General features: G+C 40.9%; 2 protein-coding genes across 5 annotated transcripts in view; one reads left to right on the top strand and one right to left on the bottom strand.

Annotated features, from left to right (window-relative positions):
* Trappc13 (trafficking protein particle complex subunit 13) overlaps window positions 1–13,023 on the top strand; it is a 33,324-nt gene extending 20,301 nt beyond the window's left edge. The window contains exons 6-13 of one of the 4 annotated variants that reach the window (XM_048442939.3): window positions 1,128–1,200; window positions 1,905–1,949; window positions 4,846–4,863; window positions 6,946–7,079; window positions 8,981–9,179; window positions 9,938–10,038; window positions 12,491–12,638; window positions 12,762–13,023. In XM_048442939.3, the coding sequence (XP_048298896.1) occupies window positions 1,128–1,200; window positions 1,905–1,949; window positions 4,846–4,863; window positions 6,946–7,079; window positions 8,981–9,179; window positions 9,938–10,038; window positions 12,491–12,638; window positions 12,762–12,869 (826 nt within the window). In that variant the 3' untranslated portion in view covers window positions 12,870–13,023. Of the gene's footprint in view, window positions 1–1,127; window positions 1,201–1,904; window positions 1,950–4,845; window positions 4,864–6,945; window positions 7,080–8,980; window positions 9,180–9,937; window positions 10,039–12,487; window positions 12,639–12,761 lie in introns of all 4 variants that reach the window. The other 3 variants (XM_048442937.3, XM_048442941.3, XM_048442940.3) reach the window with 3 other exon arrangements.
* A 2,487-nt stretch (window positions 13,024–15,510) lies between these two features.
* Window positions 15,511–21,044, bottom strand: part of Sgtb (small glutamine rich tetratricopeptide repeat co-chaperone beta) — a 40,090-nt gene continuing 34,556 nt past the window's right edge. Inside the window, exon 11 of the mRNA XM_048442942.3 lies at window positions 15,511–19,103. Coding sequence (XP_048298899.1) covers window positions 18,992–19,103 — 112 coding nt within the window. The 3' untranslated portion in view covers window positions 15,511–18,991. The remainder of the gene's footprint in view (window positions 19,104–21,044) is intronic.

Here is a 21,044-nt window from a genome sequence, read left to right as displayed (position 1 = left end):
CTTACCATTTCACATTTTATTGACTATAGGATTGTAACACATCTATGTATTTTCATAATCTAGCTATGCATTCTTTTCCTCACATTTTGAGGGACATATTTGTCTTTGTTGATTGAGTTAGAAGAACTCTTTATAAACTAACAATTTAGCCATCTTGTCCTGTTATTAGAAATATTTTATACTGACTTTTTAATTGTTTTAATAGGTTTTGTTTTGTTGAAACTCACTATGTATCCATGACTAGCCTGGAACTCAGATCCACCTGCCTCCACCTCTGCCTCCCGAGCGCTGGGATAAAGGCGTACCCCCCACAGCTAGCTCTCCTAGTGTTTTGATTAAAACTTGTACTCGGGTCCCCGTAGTAGTGTGTAATTCTACTCTGGATTTTCTTTAAGATACATATTTTTTTTTAGTGCAAATGAACTCTTTTCCCCTTCAGTCACTTGCTTATTCTGGACATTATTTTTGAACATATTCTACTTCCAAAGGAAGAATTTGAAGTTCCTATTCCAAAATGGTTAGGTATCTCTTTTTTACTTTTTAAATTTTCATTTATGTGTCTGTGTGTGAGACTGTGTAAATATAGTTAGTATATCAGGTTGTGCAGGAGCCAGTGGAGGCCAGAAGAGGGTGTCAGATCCCCTGGAAGTGGAGTTTAGCAGGCTGTTCTGAGCAGCCCTCTGAGTGGAGAGTCAAACCCATGTCCTCTGCCAGAACAGGAGGCCCCTTTAGCACTCCGTCATCTCCAGCCCCCAGATCTCATTTTCTTAGATTTTCTTGTTCAAGTATCTATATCCATATATGCTTTTTTTCCCTGCTGTAATCTCATTTAGATTCAGTTTCACATTGTTGATGTAATCTTTTTTTACATTTATAAGTAGAATTGAAGTATTTTAAATTTATTAAGAAGTGGAAGATGGAAGCTGAGCAGTGGCCCACACCTTTAAATCCTAGCACTTAGGAGGCAGAAGCAGGTGGATCTCTGGGAATTTGAGGCCAACCTGGTCTACAAAGAGAGTTGCAGGACAGTCAAGGCTACACAGAAAAACCTTGTTTTGAAAACCAAAACAAAACAAAAAGTAAGAAGGAAAATGATTTCAGACTATTAAAACGCTTTTCTGTTTCAGCTTAGTGTGTGCTGTGAGTTATACAACTCAGGGCGGAGAAAAGATGTACTTCAGAAAATTCTTCAAATTTCAGGTATTGAATATGGCAGAGATAAAGTTGTTTTTCAAATGCCTTTTGTTTTTCTGGGAGTATGATTATTCCCCCTCTGGGAAACAAGTTTCAATTAAATAACTCCCTTCTTAGTTCATTTATAAACTAATTCAAAAGTCAGACTAAGTTCAAATGTAAATTATTATCACCAGTGTAATGTTTTTATAATAAAATGAGGCATTTTGTTTAAAGGTAAAATCTCGTTTTATTGATGAGACAAAACACAAAAATACAAAGAGATAAAATGAATATAAAGTCTAAATAAGATGATTGAAAATAGCATTAAATGGCCAAAGAATTATTTAAATGAAAAATTATTGATTCTTTTACAGGAATATTGCATATATACACACACAAAAAAAAATCTTTGGGCTGGAGAGATGGCTCAGTGGTTAAGAGCATTGCCTGCTCTTCCAAAGGTCCTGAGTTCAAATCCCAGCAACCACATGGTGTCTCACAACCATCTGTAATGAGGTCTGGTGCCCTCTTCTGGCCTGCAGACGTACACACAGACAGAATATTGTATACATAATAAATAAATAAATATTAAAAAAAACAAAAAAAACATGGCTCCTTTAAAAAAAAACCTTTTTAACAATTAGACATGGCTTTGGGGCACTAAAGCCTATATTTTAAAATAAGCACTGTTGAGTCTGAGTTTCCTGACTGTTCTTTGTTTTGACCAGGTCCTCAAACCATTGGATGTGAAAACCAAGTTTTACAATGCAGAGGTAAGTGTTAGGCACTTAATAAGATTTCGAATTAAACATTGAAATGGTGACTGAAAATCAGAGGTGCTGCATTTCCTGTCAGGTTTAGTAAACTGCTGGTATGAGGGAGCTAATCCAGTAGGAAGTGAATTGCCTTAAAGTGTCCCTTGTTCTGCTGGGTTCAACCTACATACAACCAGTGTGTCCTGACTTCCGCTCTCGTGGTTTTCTGGGACAGTCACCCCTTTTGTTAAACAACGGCCCTCAGTCCCCCACAATGGTGGTGGTATTGCTTTCAAATACCAGCAGTCTGCCGAATATTTGCAGTGACTTTGGAGGTTATACGACTCAAGTGGCGGGCACAGACTCACTGTCCACTGAAGTACCAAGAAGAGCTGGGTGGCAAACTGGCTTGAAAGCTTACTGGGAGAGCCTCGCTGGGCAAAACTGAGAAAGACATAACCTGAAGAGTAGGAGGTGATCTGTTCTTTAGCACAGGAAAATTAAGTAGGGCTGACCCCAATAGAAAGGATTTTGTTGTTTAGATTTTTGCCAAAAAAAAAAAAAAAAATCTTTATTTCCTCCAGAGCTGTAGAGAATGAGATGTTAGCTAGGAATGGTGGCACTTGCCTGTAATCACTTGGCTGGGATGCTGACGCGGGTGGATAGGGCGTTAGGCCAGCTGGGCTGCACAGTGAGCTGCAGGTCACCCTGAGACATAGAGAGACCCTGGCGTGGAAAAAAAAGAGGACGCTTTTTATGAAAATTCCTTTTACCCCTCAAAATCTCTATGATAAATTGAGAATTACTCTAATGCAGTATTTTTTATAAAGATTATTTCTTTTGCTAACACCAGGTAGTGATCAGGAATTTGCAATCCTGTCACGCTGTTGCTCAGAATAAAGGGTGTGTTATAGCTGTAATTGTTTAGTTGTCACGGTAAGGAAACCTAACGTGTAAATGCCTATGAGAGGAAAGGGAAAATGCGTGTGATTAACAAAAAGATACAGAACGGTACATAAAATAACAGCAGGGTAAGAAGTGGGAGTAGTCTAAAACACGTCATTGGGAAAACAAAGCAGAAACAGTGGAATAAAGCTCTCTCGTCTCAAAGTTTCTCAAAATTACAAGCTAGAGAAGCAAATACTGTTCAGCCAATAGCATAAACCAAATTGTCTATTTTAAGTAGTTAGTAAGCCACATCATTGTGAATGGCTGATATGAAATACTTTACTATGGTCCTTGTACCATGTATTTGTCAAACATGTTTTGATTCTGTTTCTAATCAAGCTTTACATGAATCACCTAAATAGAAACGGGTTTCATGAAAAGTTTTGCTGTGGTTTTCTAAGCTAGGAAAGTCTTACAGGCAGATACAGAAGTTAGTACCTGAGAGTCAGACACTTCGTCTCCTGCTGGGTTCAAAGCCCTGTGTCAGGTGTGGAGGAGAAATAATAGAAGCAGATATCTTCCCTAGCTTCAGGAAACTTACTTTGGTGAAGGGGACTGCATAATATAACTGCAATACATGTGACTCCTGGTGTCCCAAACACTGACAGGAGCTCAGGAATGCAGCAGTGACAAATTGTCACCCGCTACACGTTTGACGAAGGACTTACTAAGCCGACTTTTAAATATGTATTTACATAATGGACAGTAGACCTAAATCTAATAACAATAAGAAGAAAACAAGCTGAATTGTCTGGGATGATCTATCCCAACTTTTCCTGAAATATGACCTATGGTAACTTTAATCACCCAAGATCCTCCTCTAGGAAAAGATTCCAGCACAGGTAAATTCAAGACAGACTTTATAATGTTCTGTTCTCAATGTGGGATGGCGGATCTGGCCACCTGAGCTGTGGAGAACAGCAGTGCAGGTAAACAATGCACACCAGGAGAATGCAGTACAGTTAAACAGTGTACACCAGGAGACTGCAGTACGGTTAAACAGTGTACACCAGGAGACTGCAGTACAGGTAAACAGTGTACACCAGGAGACTGCAGTACAGGTAAACAGTGTACACCAGGAGACTGCAGTACAGGTAAACAGTGTATACCAGGAGACTGCAGTACAGGTAAACAGTGTACACCAGGAGACTGCAGTACAGGTAAACATTGTATACACCAGGAGAATGCAGTACAGGTAAACAGTGTACACCAGGAAAATGCAGTACAGGTAAACAGTGTACACCAGGAGAATGCAGTACAGGTAAACAGTGTACACCAGGAGACTGCAGTACAGGTGAACATTGTGTACACCAGGAGAGTGCAGGTAAACATTGTGAACAACAGGAGAATGCAGCACAGGTAAACAGTGCACACCAGGAGACTGCAGTACAGGTAAACAGTGTACACCAGGAGACTGCAGTACAGGTAAACATTGTATACAACAGGAGAATGCAGTGCAGGTAAACATTGTATACAACAGAAGAATGCAGTACAGGTAAACATTGTGTACACCAGGAGAATACAGAACAGGTAAACATTGTGTACATCAAGAGAATGCAGTACAGGTAAACATTGTGTACACCAGGAGAATACAGAACAGGTAAACATTGTGTACATCAAGAGAATGCAGTGTGTACAACAGGAGAATGCAGTACAGGTAGACATTGTGTACAAGCAGGTTAGTGAGCAGACTCTGCTCTCAGTGTGCCTTTCCCTATTTGTTCTTGTTCAAATATTCAGCCATAAAGTTCTTCTCTGTCCCATTGTCATTTAACCATAGCAATTTCACCATTTTAGAAAAGTAGTTTGTCATATTTCTGTATGTTGCTTCCTGTTTACTTTCTTGTTTACTAATGCTGTCTTTAGTAAGTAAAAAATGCAGAGATGCATTTTATTTTAAAGTTATTCTTTTTCTTTAACATTTAACTCTGATTTTTCTAATTTTTCTTTTTTATTTTTCCATTAGAGTGACCTCAGTTCTGTGGTAATTTCATTTTTTATTATAAATTTATATGCTTTTCTCATCCCTTTTTGACTTTGCCTAATTAATCTCTCTAAAAAACATAGTGGAAAAACAGTTAGTTGTGAATACTAGATCTGTGGCTTCTGAAAGAAAATACACAATTTGAACATGCTTTTTAAATTGTGAGATTAAAGATTAAATTGTCACACTGAAGCAACTCCATCCTCATTTCTAGTTTCTTTGGGTGTTTTTTAGAGGGGACGTATCATCTTGGTATCTTTTATTCTTGGATTTTCAATGTTTTGCTGTGAAATATCCAATTACCTTTCATTCCTCACATAGAATGTACAGTTGAAATTCATTTGAGATGCACAGTGAGTGGTTTTATATCTGGGTCAGGTAAAGCTGGCCTTTTGATGAAAGCAGGCAAAAGAAAAGCAAATTTTCCATACTGGCTGGATTCATGTTTTCAGCTCTCTCTCCACAATATATAGCATTTGCGTATGCTGTACACGGGTAGGAGCAGCACTGGCAACCTGAGCACTAAATCCTGGTCCTCGTTTTTCAGATGTCAAATGACTTCGTACTAACGGTTCACACTAACTTGATTTTCCATTATGCTGCTTCCCTTCATTTCTTTGAGCTGTTCATGCTTTATACAGAGAATTGCATTTTAATAATTGAAATGTGGGCCTTGGGTTGTTTTAAGAGCAATGGATTTATGGGATATATTCACTTATTATTTTTTTTTAAGGAAAAGTAACTGAGCTGGGTATGGTAGCACACGCCTTTGATCCCAGGACTCAGGAAGCAGAGGCAGATGGGTCTCTGTGAGTTCAAGGCCATCCTGGTCTACAATGTGAGTTCCAGGACAGCCATGGATGTTATACAGAGAAACCCTGTCTCGAAAAACAAAAGGGGAAAGAAAAGAAAAAAGTAATCAAATTATGAATTTAAATGGCACATTGCTTTAGCCAGGTGTGGTGCACACCTGTCTTGTCTTCATAGTTCCAGGACAGGCAGAGCTAATAGAGATGTTCTGTCTCAAAAAGGGGGGGGGGTATATTGTTTTAAAAACATTCCTTGTACTAATGTTTTGACGTGAGCACATATCTAAAAGGCTTGATAATCTGCTAAGGCACATGAAATTATAACTTCATTATATGTTACATGATTGTCATTTTTCTGACTTTAGCAATTAAAAAGCTCATAATTCTCCAATTTGAGGGCATAGTTAATTTCAGAGTTCTATAACTGAAACTTTTTTGGGGGAAAAAAGTAATTTTTGAATTACTTTAGCATAACATTTTTTATTCTTCAGTCCTCAAAACAGACCTAGAACCAAGAGGCATGAAATTAGGAATGTTAAGCAGAACTAGGGAATTCAATGTTTTTGTAAATTGAATATTGAAGTTATGCACTGACTGAAATTAAAAATGCCATTTTGAAGTTGTCAAAGTCTATAGACTATTTCAGTGTGGCTAGTTTAAAAGCTGAAGTATCATTAGCCCACTTCCCATATTATGGTTTTCACCCTAAATATCTGTATAAAATGAACCAAGAAGTCACTAAGACTACTTATGGATTTCTTTACTTTAAAAAAATCTACACCCTAAAGGGTATAAAAATAGATTATTCGTAGCTGGTGGTCACTATCTCACATGAAATAATTACATGTTACGTTGTGCTGGAATATTTGAATGAAGACCTGACTATCTGCCCTTGGCAATGATAGTCACAGTCACACTCAAGTCCCTTCTAACATTTGAACATCTTATCAGATTGGGATTTTTGTTGTTGTTGTTGTTGCTGAAGTATGCGTTAAATGCATGCTTCTAGATTCTATAAAACATAAGAAATATAGGCTGGCTATCCCACATCCATTGTTTGGCAGGGCACCTGTTGACTAACACCTCACCTTGCTCCTGTTTATTATGTTAGGATGAAGATTTCTTTTCTTGCGTTAATTGTGACTTTTGATTTGCAGGCATGAACTAATCACATTTGTGGTTAATACTTTTTTATATAAGTAAGATATTTTCACTGTGGCAAATACTTTAAATATCATGACATTTTGGTGGATTTGTTTCTCCATGTCCCTAGACTGATGAAGTCTTTCTCGAAGCCCAAATTCAGAACATTACAACCTCACCCATGTTTATGGAGAAAGTTTCACTGGAGCCGTCAATAATGTACAATGTAACAGAATTAAATTCGGTGACCCAAGCTGGGGAATGGTAAATATGAAATGTTTGCTATTATTTGGAAAGATGCAAGTTTTTCTGATGTCCCCTAGTCTAGTAGATTTTGATTTCTTTTAAAAATAATTGAAGGACATAATTTTTTAGGGAAGCTTTAGATTCATCAAAACCTCAGTGAGAAAGTAGAAGTCCCACAGGGTGCCCTCTGCAGCCAGTCTCTCCTCTGGTTTCTGTTATCTGATGTGCCTTTTGTTTGTGTGTTTTAGAGCCAGGCTCTCTCCCGGTTGCCAGGCTAAGCTCAAGCTAGCCTTCTGCAACAGCTTCCCAAAGAGCATCGTACTCCATTGCACCCAGCTCTCCCATCTTGTATTGATGTAGCACTTGTTATGATTGGTGGGCCAGTGTTGATTCTTAATACAAGCAAAAGCCCACAGTTGAAGTCTATGTATGTGATGTACACATACACACTATAACACTGGACAAGTGCATAACGGTGTGTCTGCCTTTGCTCATGAGTTCTCCACACACCTACTTGTGCCTCCCTTTACATAAACAAAGAGCCTCACTTTGCCCATCTTGTGTTGCATTGTTGAAAGTGCTTGTTCTCTCTCTCTCTCTTTCCTCTTCCCAATACAAGTTTCTTTGCATAAGTACTTGTTCTCTCTGTCTCTCTCTGTCTGTCTCTGTCTCTGTCTCTGTCTCTCTCTCTCTCTCTCTCTCTCTCTCTCTCTCTCTCCCTCTCTCCCACCCCCCCTTCACACAGCGCTGTAGACCAGCCTGGCCTTGAACTCAGAGATCCACCTGCCTCTTCCTCGAGTGCTGGAATTAAAGATATGCGCCACCTCCCAGCTCCTCTTGTTCCCTAACCTTCACATTTCATCCAGATAAATCTGACACTATCATTATTATTCTGCCAGTGATAAAACTGAAACATGGGAAGAATGGTGGAGAAGAAATTAGGAAATGAAGATAGGGTGAGTGTGAGTTTGGAAAAGAAATTATTGGCATATAAGAAGACATGCACGTCGGAGTAGATGACTTTAACTAGTGTGTGGAAAGTGTCCATGTCTTTCTATGGCTATTTCAAAAGAGAAGGACCAAATAAATGTATTATTAATGTAGATGAGGAGGTAGCAGCTGGGGAGTGTGCCTGACTTTTCCAGTGAATATGATTCCTAGTAATTCCTAGTAGTAAACAGCTCGTGTGATGGTATAGGATATAGGAAGGTTGACAGCCTCCTTTACTTGCACTGAGAAAACAGCTTCCCATCCCTCATTCATTTTGAAAGCAATTACTTAGATTGGAATGGTATATCTCGAGAGTGGTAGTGTAGCTAAATGGTTTAGCACTTGCCTGGCATGTGCAACACCCAGGGTTCTCTCCCCAGTGCCACACAAAGAAACAGAATAGCGTATATTGCTCTGTTTCTAAGCTAGTTTCTCTCTGTCCCCCCATCCCCCATCTTTTTTGTGGGAGGGGTGGGTCCTGGGGACTAACCCATTGCCTCACACATGCTGTATGAGATATATGCTACATCAGATAGCCCCAAGCCTCTTTTTTACTTTTTTATTTTGAGACAGACTTACTAAGTTGCCCAAGATGGCCTTGAACTCACTGTCTCACCAGGAAGATACTCCTTTTCATTTGGATTAAAAATCTCTGGCTACTTCTAGATCTCCGTGCAGTAAATCATCCAATTCCTATCCAAAAGAATTAACCACATAAGCCAGGCACGGTGGTGCACACCTTTAGCAATTGGGAGGCAGATCTCTGAGAGTAGGAAATCAGCCTGGTCTATAGAGCGAGTCCCATGATAGCCAGGGTTACACAGAGAAATCCTGTCTCAGAGAGACAAAAAGAAAAAAAAAGAATTAACCATGTGAGATTTCAGAAGGATGCTAGCAGACTTTTTTCTGTCTATTTCTACACCTGCCAGCGTATCTACATTTGGATCCAGAGGATATTTGCAGCCAATGGATACACGCCAGTACTTATACTGCCTAAAGCCCAAGAAGGAGTTTGCAGAAAAAGCTGGCATCATTAAAGGAGTGACAGTCATTGGAAAATTGGACATAGTGTGGAAAACAAACCTAGGTGAAAGGGGACGGTTACAGACCAGCCAGCTTCAAAGAATGGTGAGTCTAGCAAGCACCTCAGTGTGGGGTTGGGTGCACAGGGGACACATAGGTATTACAGCTTAACACTAAAAAGCCGGGCACCATGAAGTCAGTCAGATTTCTAGAAAATACTAATAGTTGTGTTGATCCCTAGGTTAAAACCTAGTGTTGAGATTCATGGAAATGTTCAGTCAGATGTTGGTTTCTCTTTAATGTGTGTGTGTGTGTGTGTGTGTGTGTGTGTGTGTGTGTGTGTGTGTGTTTTGTTAAACTTCACCATCCAGGACTTAAGATAACTGCTTATCAGCTATTCATGCCTTTCCTAAGTCCGTACTGCTCATCTGACTCCCATCACATTGAGGTATTCTGGGCAGTGTCCTGAACCCTACAGTGCTTGCCTGCTGTTTAGCCTTCGTTGTGATTGTTTTGAGACAGGGTATCACGGTGTAGCCCTGGCTGGTCTGGAACTCAGCAACCGTTGGAGATCAGATCCCCTGAGTCCTAATACATTCCTTAACTAGAGACAAGATTCATCTTTATTCTACTGAGCCCCGGAGTAATTATATCACAAACAGTCCGTGTCTGCAGGGTTGTTCCACCCAAGCTCACAGTAAAAGAGGTGAGCGTGGGGGACCTGAGCAGAGCTGCAGAATTTCACAGAGCATCAACTTAGAGATCTGTGCCTACTGAGGAAAGGTGCTGGTGTAGTACCTTTGTTAGCATCAGAAGGGTTTTTTTAATAGGTGTATTTTAACTATGTTACTTTCTTTTCACAGGCTCCAGGTTATGGAGATGTTAGGCTATCCTTAGAGGCCATCCCAGATACTGTGAACCTAGAAGAACCTTTCCATATTACCTGTAAAATCACAAACTGCAGGTAATGCCAGTGTGTGTGGATGGGCCCCCTTTCTCCTCTCCTAAAAGTGCTTGCTAATCTTTTAATTATTCCCCTACCCTCTTTAAGTTTTTGAGGCAATCTCTCTGTATAACCCTAGCTATCCTGGAACTTACTCTGTAGACCAGGCTAGCCTCAGACTCAGAGATCTGCCTGTTTCTGCCTCCCCAGTGCTGGGATTAAAGATGTGCACCTCTGTGCCTCTTAAATATCCTGTCCCTTCTTATATTGAATACCACTGGTAATAATGTTTATAAATATTTGAAGTCCTAGTGTTTACTTCCTGTATTCTTATTTCATTCATTAATGATAATATGTGGTGGGTATTAATTATTGACACTCTATGGAAGAGAGCTAGAAAAGGACACATTGATAACTTCCTTCAAATTTCATAGTTCTAAAGAATGAGCTGCAGGTTCTTATGGGATGGCATACATGTAGAATAGTCAGCTACATTTCTCTGATGCTTAAATTTGGGCCATATCTTTAATATTAACAAGAAAAAATGTGGGTCAAAACTTAACATAAAAGGTACTTATAGTTGGAAAAAATGATTCTGATTTTTGTCTATTGCCTGTTTTCTTTGGTAGTGTTTTCTAAGACAGAATTGTTATATAACACAGGTTGGCTTTGAATTTGTAATCTTTTTGCTTTCTGAGTGATGGGAATACAGGCTAAAGTTTTTTGTTTGTTTTTGAGACAGGGTCTCACTGTATAGCCTTGGCTTGCCTAGAACTGCTATGTAGACCAGGCTGACGTCAAATTCGTAGAGCTCCACTAGCCTTTGTCTTCTGGAGTGATGGGATTAAAGGCATCCACCACCACACCCAGCCATTAAGCAGTTTTGCAAGTAAACAGAAGAAGCAAATAATAGACAGTTTAAAGCATAAATGACATATATCCCAGCAAAGTCGTCTTGCTAGTACTCACATGATTAGTTTGGGTACTGCAATAGTATTGCAGTGTTGAGTCACCCTATACTATAGCTGTAGAACCACTTTACTTTCATACTTTCCCATCCCTTAGGTCTAAGGAACTAGGAAATGTTCTTCAAAGTTAGGAGATGCCTGATCCCACTCTATGTCTATGAAGCTACTATATACATACTGCTACTACTTTGTTGTTGTTGTTGTTTTGAGGCAGGGTCTCTAACCCAGGCTGGCACTCCCTGAGGATGACCTTGAACTTCTGACTCTAGCTGGTGACACAAGTACTTGTTACAGCAGCACTGGAGAAATCGAGGGAAGAGACCAAAAGTTCAAGGTCATCTTCAGCTACAAAGAGAGTGTGAAGGCAGTCCAGAGTACAAGAGACCTTGTCTCCAGACTCTGAGGAGTAAGAAGGCTTCCTGGGCTAGGGCATTTGCTGCCAGGTGTGTGTGTCAACCTGAGTCTGAGTCCCAGAACCCATATGGAAGAGGGACAAAGCCAACTCTTGCAGGTTGTCCACTGACCTTCACATGCACACCAGCACATGTGTAACTGCACAGACACACATACGATAGATAGATAGATAGATAGATAGATAGATAGATAGATAGATAGATAGATAGATAGATAGATAAACGTTAGAATAAGCAACTTACTAGGTTTTTCCAGAATTTACTGAGAAAATCATGTTGTACATCTAAAATGGCTCTAACATAGGGCATTTCTAATGTTTGTTAGGGAGATAGAAAAATGTAAAAGAAAAAAAGGAAAAAAACATAAAAGCAAATATAATTTCAACATGTAAGTAAATTCTAAGTAGATATTAAACTAGGATCCTAGTCCTAAAACACATAAAAGCCGAAGGACTGAACGTAATGGCGATAGACTAGGACCTGGTCTTTCTGAGCCTTTTAGCATAAATTTGGGAAAGTTTTAAAAATGAACATGTCTAAGCTGTCAGGAGAGGGTCTTCACAGGAACACAGTGAGCAAGCATTAATAGCTTTTACTCCTGAGTCCTGACGGTTATGTCTATTAGCTGCATGCCAAAAGAACAGATTGTTTGTCAAAAGAGTAAATGGACGTGGACTGTCCTTCTTTCTTGTGGAGTTCCCAGGACAAAGAGTAAGAGATAAGAGATGTGGAAATAAAATGAGATTCGAATGTCTGAAGTCTAGAGAAAAGGCAAGGCCAGTAGTTCGCGGAGCCATGTGAGGATGCCGTGCCCCCATTATCCTTATTCTGTCTTTTTGTTTGTTTTGCTTTTGAGACAGTACCTCCATCCAGCCTGGCCTCGCACTCGCTATGTAGCTGAGGCTGCCCTCGGTCATGCTGGCTCCGTCATTCCACCTTAAGTAATGACATGCTCGTTTTTTTCCATTCTTTCTCTGGTTCTTGTTCTCCTGGACAACCAGAAAGTAAACTTACTGAAAAATATAAGGAATGTGATGATGTCTCCTTAGGAAATAAACAAGATTTATTCCTGCCCTCTGATTGCTTCAGCAGTGAGAGGACGATGGACCTGGTCCTGGAGATGTGCAATACTAATTCTATCCACTGGTGTGGGATTTCGGGAAGACAGCTGGGAAAGCTGCATCCAAGCTCCTCACTCTGCCTGGCCCTTACTCTCCTGTCTTCAGTACAGGGGCTCCAAGTACGTTTTCTTTTCAGTAATCAACGGGGTGGGCTAAACTATCATTTGTGATAGCCATATTTTCTCTAATAATCGTCAGTGATTGAAAACTGAAGTGCCCCTCTCTTCTCTCTTTCTCTCTAGAGTGTGTCTGGCTTAAGACTCACTGACACATTCTTAAAGAGAACATACGAATACGACGACATTGCACAAGTCTGCGTGGTCTCGTCAGCCGTGAAAGTGGAAGCCTAAGGAAAATTCCTAATGTTAAATTTCTTGTTTAATCACAGAACTGTTGTCTGTATTTTGTTAGCTTTGTGAAATGATGAACAACAAAAATAAGTATATGTTATTTAAATTTGTTTTCTGTAAAACAATTAAATAGTAAATGTTTGTTGTAAAAGCACTGGTTTTATCTTGTGAATTGTACTCCAAATGAACAGAACGTTTCAGTGTTTTCTACACATATTTCATCCTTTAAGATAACTGTCAGCTTTTGTTTGTAACAAGCTCAATTTTTGAAGCTTTTTGTCTACCAAGTATCTCTTTATAAAAGCAAACCTTCTTGTAAAGGGCCAGTATCAGATGTCTTGGGCTCTGGAGGTAAAGAACTCTGCCATCTGAGGACAATAGCAGGAGTGTCTGTGGTGATGGCACCTGCTGGCTAGGGCCCCAGGACTGCAGTTTAGTAATTCAGTCTGGAAGATATTCTAACACTTTGTTTAGAAATGTAGTTAATCAATCAACTACAGTCTCTTTCCTGGGTGCCTAGCCAACAGAAAATCCTTGTCTGAAACAATCCAGGTCCCCTTCCTGTAACCTGATTGTTTCTTAACACAGGATAAACATTTTCAGTTGTTTTCAACAGCATCGTATGGGTGTGTGGCTGTGTTAGTGCACACATATCAACACACATCTCACCCACACTCACCACAGGGCCAGCTCCTCTGTCGCCCAGGCAAGGCGGAGGGCCATCTCACTCAGCTGCTGCAGGGGGCACACGAGGTGGGGGCCAGGGCCAGCTCTCACACACATCTCACAGACACCCCACAGCAGACCAGAGTTGGTTGATTCAGTTAACTTTTTTTTTAAACTTTTACTAATTCTTTGCAGATTACACATCATGCATCCGATCCCACCTGTCTCCCCCACCTGCCTCCCGCCCTTGCAACCTTCCCCCCAAACAAAATAAAATTTTAAAGAAAAGCTGAAAACCAAATAAAGCAAACAAACAAAACAAAATAAATAAATAAATGAACCAAAAAAAAAAAAATAGGGTCTCAGCATAGCATGGCAATGGGGCCAATTGAATTCCACAGTTAACCCTTTAGCCCTTTCTTCTTCACTTGCAAGTGTTCACTGTCGCAAGTCTTTGACCTGCTACACCAGGGCTCTGGGCTCTCGTTGGGGCTCCTCTTGGACATCCTGTTGTTGTTCTAAAGTTTTAAATCTGTAGATTCATCCCCTTCATATGCATAGATGAGGTGGATGTTGGGGTGAGCTCACTCAGCTCTGATTCTGGGCCTGGGTGGTAGCTGGGTTGGGCAGCCTGCCAGCTTTCCCCCATTGTCACCACCTGGGTGGCCTCTCCAGCTCTGCCTCCACTAACCCACCCAAGGCAGCCTACAGCAAGAAGCAGCGCCAGTTCTGCCCTCTGGCCCTCGGGTCTGACTCACCTACACTCACACCACAGGGCCAGCTCCACTGTCTTGCCCAGGCAAGGTGAAAGGCCATCTCAAGTGCTGTAGGGGGCACAGGAGGTAGGGGCAGGGTCAGCTCTCATGCCCTCAGAGCTGGCTCACCTGCACCCCCCAACAACAGGGTTAACTGTGATGAACTGCCCTGGGAGACTGGAGGGTCTGCTCGCCTATGTGTTACAGTTGGTGAGGGGCAGTTTAGTTCTTTCCCTCACCCATGCCACCACATGGGCAGACGGATCGGGGGGAGGTGGCGCAGGGTCATCTCTCCAGCTCTCATGCCCTCAGAGCCAGCTCTAGTGTGTGCCCAGGTGAGGTATACGGCCCACTCTCCGGTGTGCTGCAGCCAGTGAAGGACAAGGCTACATCTCCAACTCTGGTGATCCCAGGGCCAGCCTTCTTGCCTGCCAAGGGTAGCAAGGGGAAGGGCATCTTTCCCTCATCCACTGTCACCACCTGGCAGATGAGAGCAGGAGCAGAGTCAGCTCTGTTGTCCTCATGCCCTGGCTCACATGTCTCCTAAAAACAGGGTCAACTCTAGTGTGCTGCCCAGGAGAGGTGCATGCTGTGCTGAGGGGTGAGGCCATCTTTCCTGGGGCCAGTTCTGCAGTAGCTAGCAAGGAACCAGGCCAGCTATCCCAAGGCAATGCAGTTAACTTTGATCAAGGTTAATAATTTCCTAGTTTTAACCTCAAAACTCCTGAAGAACGTTTTATTTTCATAACACACATTTAAGTGATTCCCAACTTCATATCTGTTTTGGCTGTTTTTTTGTTTGTTTGTTTTTCTTTTTGAGACAGGGCTTCTCTCCATAGCTTTGGAGCCTGTCCTGGAACTCAGTCTGTAGACCAGGCTGGCCTCGAACTCACAGAGATCCACCTGCCTCTGCCTCCCAAGTGCTGAAATTAAAGGCATGCACCACCACCACCAAGCCTGATTTTTAACATGTACTAATATAAAAATTTTGTCTGTCCATCTAATCATAACCATTTGTGTCAGGAACAAATCAGCAAAAAGTATATATAGTAAGTCTTTAAACAGCTTTGCAATAGGAATGTAACAAAATGTTTCTCGATTTGGCAGGAAAACAAAAATTCATGCTCTTTTATCCCTTACCCTAGTTTGACAAGTTGAAATTTCCCAGTATCTAATAATTGCTTACATATTAAGAATGTATTAAGTCAAACACAAAACCCTTTCTCTTAAATGCATAATTATTTATTGCCATGACAAATTATTTGGTCCAAAAATGAAAGGTGTATCCAGGAGGCTTGGCCCTCACATTAGTCATGATTGATGAATATCTATGCAAACAAAATGCAAGCATTGAGAACAGAAGTTGGTTCCTTTAGGATGACGGAGACTGGTCAAGTCAGTCTGTATCAGCATTATTTCAAGCATCCTCTCATAACTGAACCATATTTGCATTCATTCAGAATTTAAAAGTTACTCTGCTATATACTTTTAATTACAAAGTCTCTTCTGTATATAAACAACATAGGTACATATTGTTCATACTCTAAATAAAAGATAAATGCCATCTTATAAAGGATCTGTGTCAACTATTATAAAAACTAGATTGATGATTTGGTACAGTAAATGAAATTCCATTTCCATACAAAGGGCATGTTCAGTTTTGCATAGCACGGTAACAGTTTCAGCTACTCCAACAAAATGGGGTCATGGAAGCCAGGCATTCCGAATTCAAATGTATATAAGTATTCAATGCCATCCTTTTTCTCTGAGCAAGTGTATTTTCCTGACAAGGGGAAGAATACTTGGGGAAATCTCTTAAGACAGCTAGAACAATCAGACCACTCAAAAAAAATCTTGAAATAGCTCGCAGTGTGATGATTCCAACGTGATGGATGGACCTGAAGGGTAGAAGATGTACTGAATAAGAAATCGCTATGGAAGTGCGAAGAGACATCCGGCAGTATATTCATTCCCGTAGAAACAAACCAAAAAGTGAAATGGAAGATACACCGGTTCCTTTAGTTTATAGTGTAACAAGAAGAGCGACCTTTAGCCAAGGGTGTTAGTACAGGGAGTCAGTGCTCCACAGCTGCTGATGAGAACTGGTCGTTCCTACCAGGATATTACTGGTCAAGTGAGTTGGGGACTATTTCTTCCTCTTCTGTGTTTTGAAAGCCATATGGAATGGATATTATTCTCTCCTGAAGAGTTGACTACCGAGATCATCTGAGCCTAACCGGTTTTTTTGGTTTGTTTTTTGTTTGTCTTGAAAGGTATGGAAATTTCTTAACAAAGGCTTTCTAATTGTCCTTTTTGTTATTGTTTGACTTGTTTTGTTGGTTTTGAAACCAGGTCTTCTGTAGCCCAGGCTAACATCATACCCTGTGCAGCCAACACTGATGTTGAATTCCTCCACCTCCCAAGTGTTGGGATTACAGGTGCACAGTGCCCTTCCAGTTCCATGCAGTACTAGGAAGGAGCAACCCAGGGCTTCCTGCTGGGCAGGCACTACCACCTGCGCTATGCTGCCGACCCCCAGTTTCCCTTCTAATATCCCACAGAAGCTATTCCTAGTATACCTGCCCTTTGTCCTATGCTTTTCTTTAATGCGGTGATGGAATTGAACCCATGCGCCCACCTACTAGGCAAGCACTCTCTCTTCCATCTCTGATACTGTTAATTTGTATTTTCTGTTGTCTCATTGAGGATTCACCAATTTTATTGAACTGAAAGCCTGTTCTAGGATTATTAACATATTCAGCACTGGAGGACTGGGCTTTTAGTTGTCAACTTTGAATTTTCTTTGACTCTAGTCCTAACCTTTATGTAAGCAGGAAGTACTTCCCTCTGTGTGAAGAACACTCGATGAACACTGTGTGAGAGCTGACACAACCCAGTTCTCTGTCAGAGGTTCTCCTGTTCTCTACCAGAACTGTTTCCTGGCTGTCCCATGTGAGACTGCCCAGGTGCTTGCTGGCTACTTGAGAAGAGACCCCCCAACCTTATGCAACCTTATGTTGTTCTAAAGTAGAGGCCTAACTGCATGGAACACTGTTTAAAATGGTGATCTTATTTGATGATATGACCCTACACCAGAATTTTTAATTAATTTCCCCCACTTGATGTATACTGAAATTATAAAACCACTGTTTCACAAAAGGCGGGGGAAAAAGGGTTTAAGCTTTGTTTGTTTTCTTTTTCAAAACAGGGTTTCTCAGTTCCTTGTATAACAGCCCTAGCTGTCCTAGAACTCGCTCTGTAAACCAGGCTGGCCTTGAACTCACAGAGATCCACCTGCCTCAGCCTCCTGAGTGCTAGGATTAAAGGCATATGCTACCACTGCCCTGGCAAAAAAAAAAAAAAAGGTTTTGAAACCTCAAGCTCCTAAATTCACAGACTGAGAACAGCTGCAGGAAGGCCCTGAGGCTAGTTTCATTTAAATTATGTTCTCTTTCACTCTTCCCTCGTCACCCGTAAAATTAATACATAACACTCCCCATTTAACCAATTTTTTGGTTCATAGGCAAATTCCATTTGAAACTGGAATTTCCTCATTCACCAAGTCACCTAGAGTCATGCCATTAGTATCTCATGCCATTTCTCTCTACTAACCATATGTCAGATGCATAAATATGGTAAGATGTTTGAAGTCTCCTAATATGTTTAAATTGCAATAAATTAAAGTTAAGCGTAAGACTGTCATGCTAAGCCAAACTGCAGCCAAGGATTCCACGGATGAGCAATGTCAGCAACAGATGCCTTTGTTACTCATCAAATAATGGTAAATTAAAAAAGTAAAATCATCGTGGATGGGCACATAATTAAATTCCACTTAGAAATTCCATAATTTGGGACCAAGTCGGTGGCTTTTTAAAGTGTAACTAGACACTGCCCTAGGTAAGTTTCCCACCAATGAAACTGTGACAATTAGGCTACAACAATGAACAGAGCAGTTGTGTTCACTGGCCGGACCAGTACCATTAAGGATCTCTAAGTGTGCTTCATTATGTACTTAACTGACCATGCGAATGCTATCAACACTCAACTACAGACAGGATTAGTTAAAATCGAGGCAGAAAACCTGAGCATCCTACTGGTGCATTCTGTACATTCACAGTATCTCAAAACATCGCCTGCATCAAACTAAAGATTCCCTGTCCCCAGTACAAGCCACCCTACAGACAGTACTGGTACCCACGACAGCCATGTGTTACCGATGGTGGCATATTCCAAAGCTCCTCTCCTGACGTGCCGCCAAGCATATTTCTCCCAAACCAGCATGAGAAGTCTCTCCACTTAGTCATCACCTCCCTCAAAGCCATGGCCTAGGGAAACCTGTAGCTAAAGAACTTTCCAATAAATAGCCCTACTGTTCAATAAATATACTCTGTACTGAGTCTGATATACAAACAGGATGATAAAAGTTTTAAAATGGATGGGCCCTTGTCTCAAGGCTGTCTTAGCACTTAACAAGGCTACTGATGGTTTGTTTCCGAAGGAGTTTGTATTATGTTCAAGTCTGTCTGTGATAAACTATATTCTAAACGGATGGACTCTCTCAGGTTTACACAGGAGACTTTCTTCCATTATTTCCAGACATTGTGTAGGGTGTTTTTGGTTACTTGGTTTGGAGCTATTATCTACAGGTGGACATGTCAGAACCATAAACTATCTGTACTGGGGATGAGGGTCCCGATCGAGTCAGGAATGTTCTTCCGTGCTGCTGCTGAACGACCGGCTGCGGATGTGATTCCTCAGCTGTTCTATAAGTTCGGGATTCTGTTGTTGGATCTGCTGAGCAAACTGCTGTCCCCTGCAGGAAAAAAGGCAGAATAAATTGAGTGGGGACTTTCCAGTCACAAAATACTCGTGCAAAATGAACTGCAGACATTGGGGACTACCCAAGGGAATATTTCCTATAAATACAAGTTTTAGAACCATAACATTGTATCTATAATGCTGTATTCCACATAGCACTACAGGACAGAGAGTCCATATGGTATGTGTATGTGTGTCTGTGTGTATGTGTGTGTGTGTGTGTGTACATTTCATGTGTGTACTGTTGCACAGAGGGCAGGTGCACACATGGAGCTCGAAAATCAAGTGTCAACATTGGTCCTCAGGTGTAATCTACCTCTTTTGTTTGTTTTAAGACAGGGTTTAATTACTGGCCAGAAAGTTGCAGTATCGGTTAGGCTGGCTAGGAAGCCAGCAAGCCCCAGGGACTCATCCTCCTGTCCCTACTTCCCCAGCATGGTAATTACAAGACATGTTATCACTCCCAGTTTGGTTTGGTTTGGTTTTTTGAATCGTGTTCAGTGGATGGAACTCACGTCTTCATGGTAAGCTCTTTACCAACTGAGTCATCTCTCCAGCCAGGACAGAGTTCTTTTTAGGAAGCAAAACACCCTTTGCTTGTCAGCCTTTTGGTGCAGATCACAAGATGAAACAAAATGCCCAAGCTAAAATAGGAGTGCCTGAATTGAATGCAATCTACTTGTCCACACATTAATCAAAGGACTAAAAGGTATGCTCCTTTACAGTCTGTCCTGAAACAATGCCTTTAGCAGCACCATGGCTTCCTAGTTTCTGGAGAGGCCTAACAGCTCCCAAGATGAGTCCTAATAGAGGTCACTGAGAAACAAACTTATTTTTCTTGGCAGGGCAGGGGGACAAGACAGGGTTTGTCTGTGTAGCCCTGGCTGTCCTGGACCAAAAACACTGTGACAGGTTCTGCCGAAGAGGATGTGGAGTAAGGGGAACACTCCTCTATTGCTGGTGGGAGTGCAAACTGGTACGACCACTTTGAGTTTTTCCTTTAAACTCTAATAAAATGATCCTTGAGATTACAGTACAATAAGTTTATCAAAAATTCCTGAGTTTGTGACTTAAATTACACATATTAAAGATGATAATCATGCCACTTATGGATGGCTCTAAAAATTCAACATTCTAAATGGTGAGTGGTTTTAACTACAAATTAGAAACTGGAACTGTGGCTTCCTGTAAACTGGGCAGTGGCAATATCAAACATACATTCAAAATGCAGTATTTCGGGCAATTCTAACAGATGACAATGTGCTTGAGTGTGTGGACCCAGTGAGAAGAAGCACTGCGGAGATGTGAGTGAGCTTCCTAAGTGTTCCAAACATTAATAATGCAGCATGATTCTGAGACTCATTTTACTAACTTTTGAGGTGCTGTAAATTAACCACAAATGAGTACTCTACTACTAAAGTAAAGGTGGTTTTAAGCCAGGTATGGGGGTCCATGTTTGTAATCCCAGCACCCTCAGAAAGATCATCTAAGTTGGAAGTCAGCCTCGGCTACATAGCAAGACTATGTCTCTACAAATTTTAAATATGGATCTGCACCTCATTAATACATATTTTCAATAGATATATGACTACCACTTAAATCCTAGAGAAGTTATTCAAGCTTACAAAATTAAAAAAAAAATAGTTGTGGATCTTCATTAGTAAAAGTGAAAGATTAATTGCTTTACATATGAGATCACAATGAGTATACATCAATAGGCAGGGCACCAATCCTTAGGAACCTGCACCCTGTAAAGATTTGTCACTTGTATTGGTTTAATAACATGCTGATTGGCCAGTAGCCAGGCAGAAAGTATAGGTGTGGCAACCAGAACAAGAATTCTGGGAAGAATTCTGGGAAGAAGAAAGGCTTAGTCTACAGTTGTCATCCAGACACAGAGGAAGCAAGATGAGAATGCCTCACTGATAAAAGGCAC

Source organism: Myodes glareolus, chromosome 15 (genome assembly GCF_982192425.1).
Source record: "Myodes glareolus chromosome 15, mMyoGla1.1, whole genome shotgun sequence".
Classification (NCBI taxonomy): Eukaryota; Metazoa; Chordata; class Mammalia; order Rodentia; family Cricetidae; genus Myodes; species Myodes glareolus.
Note: the sequence above shows the minus strand (reverse complement) of the source record. Positions and strands in the feature narration are given on the sequence as shown.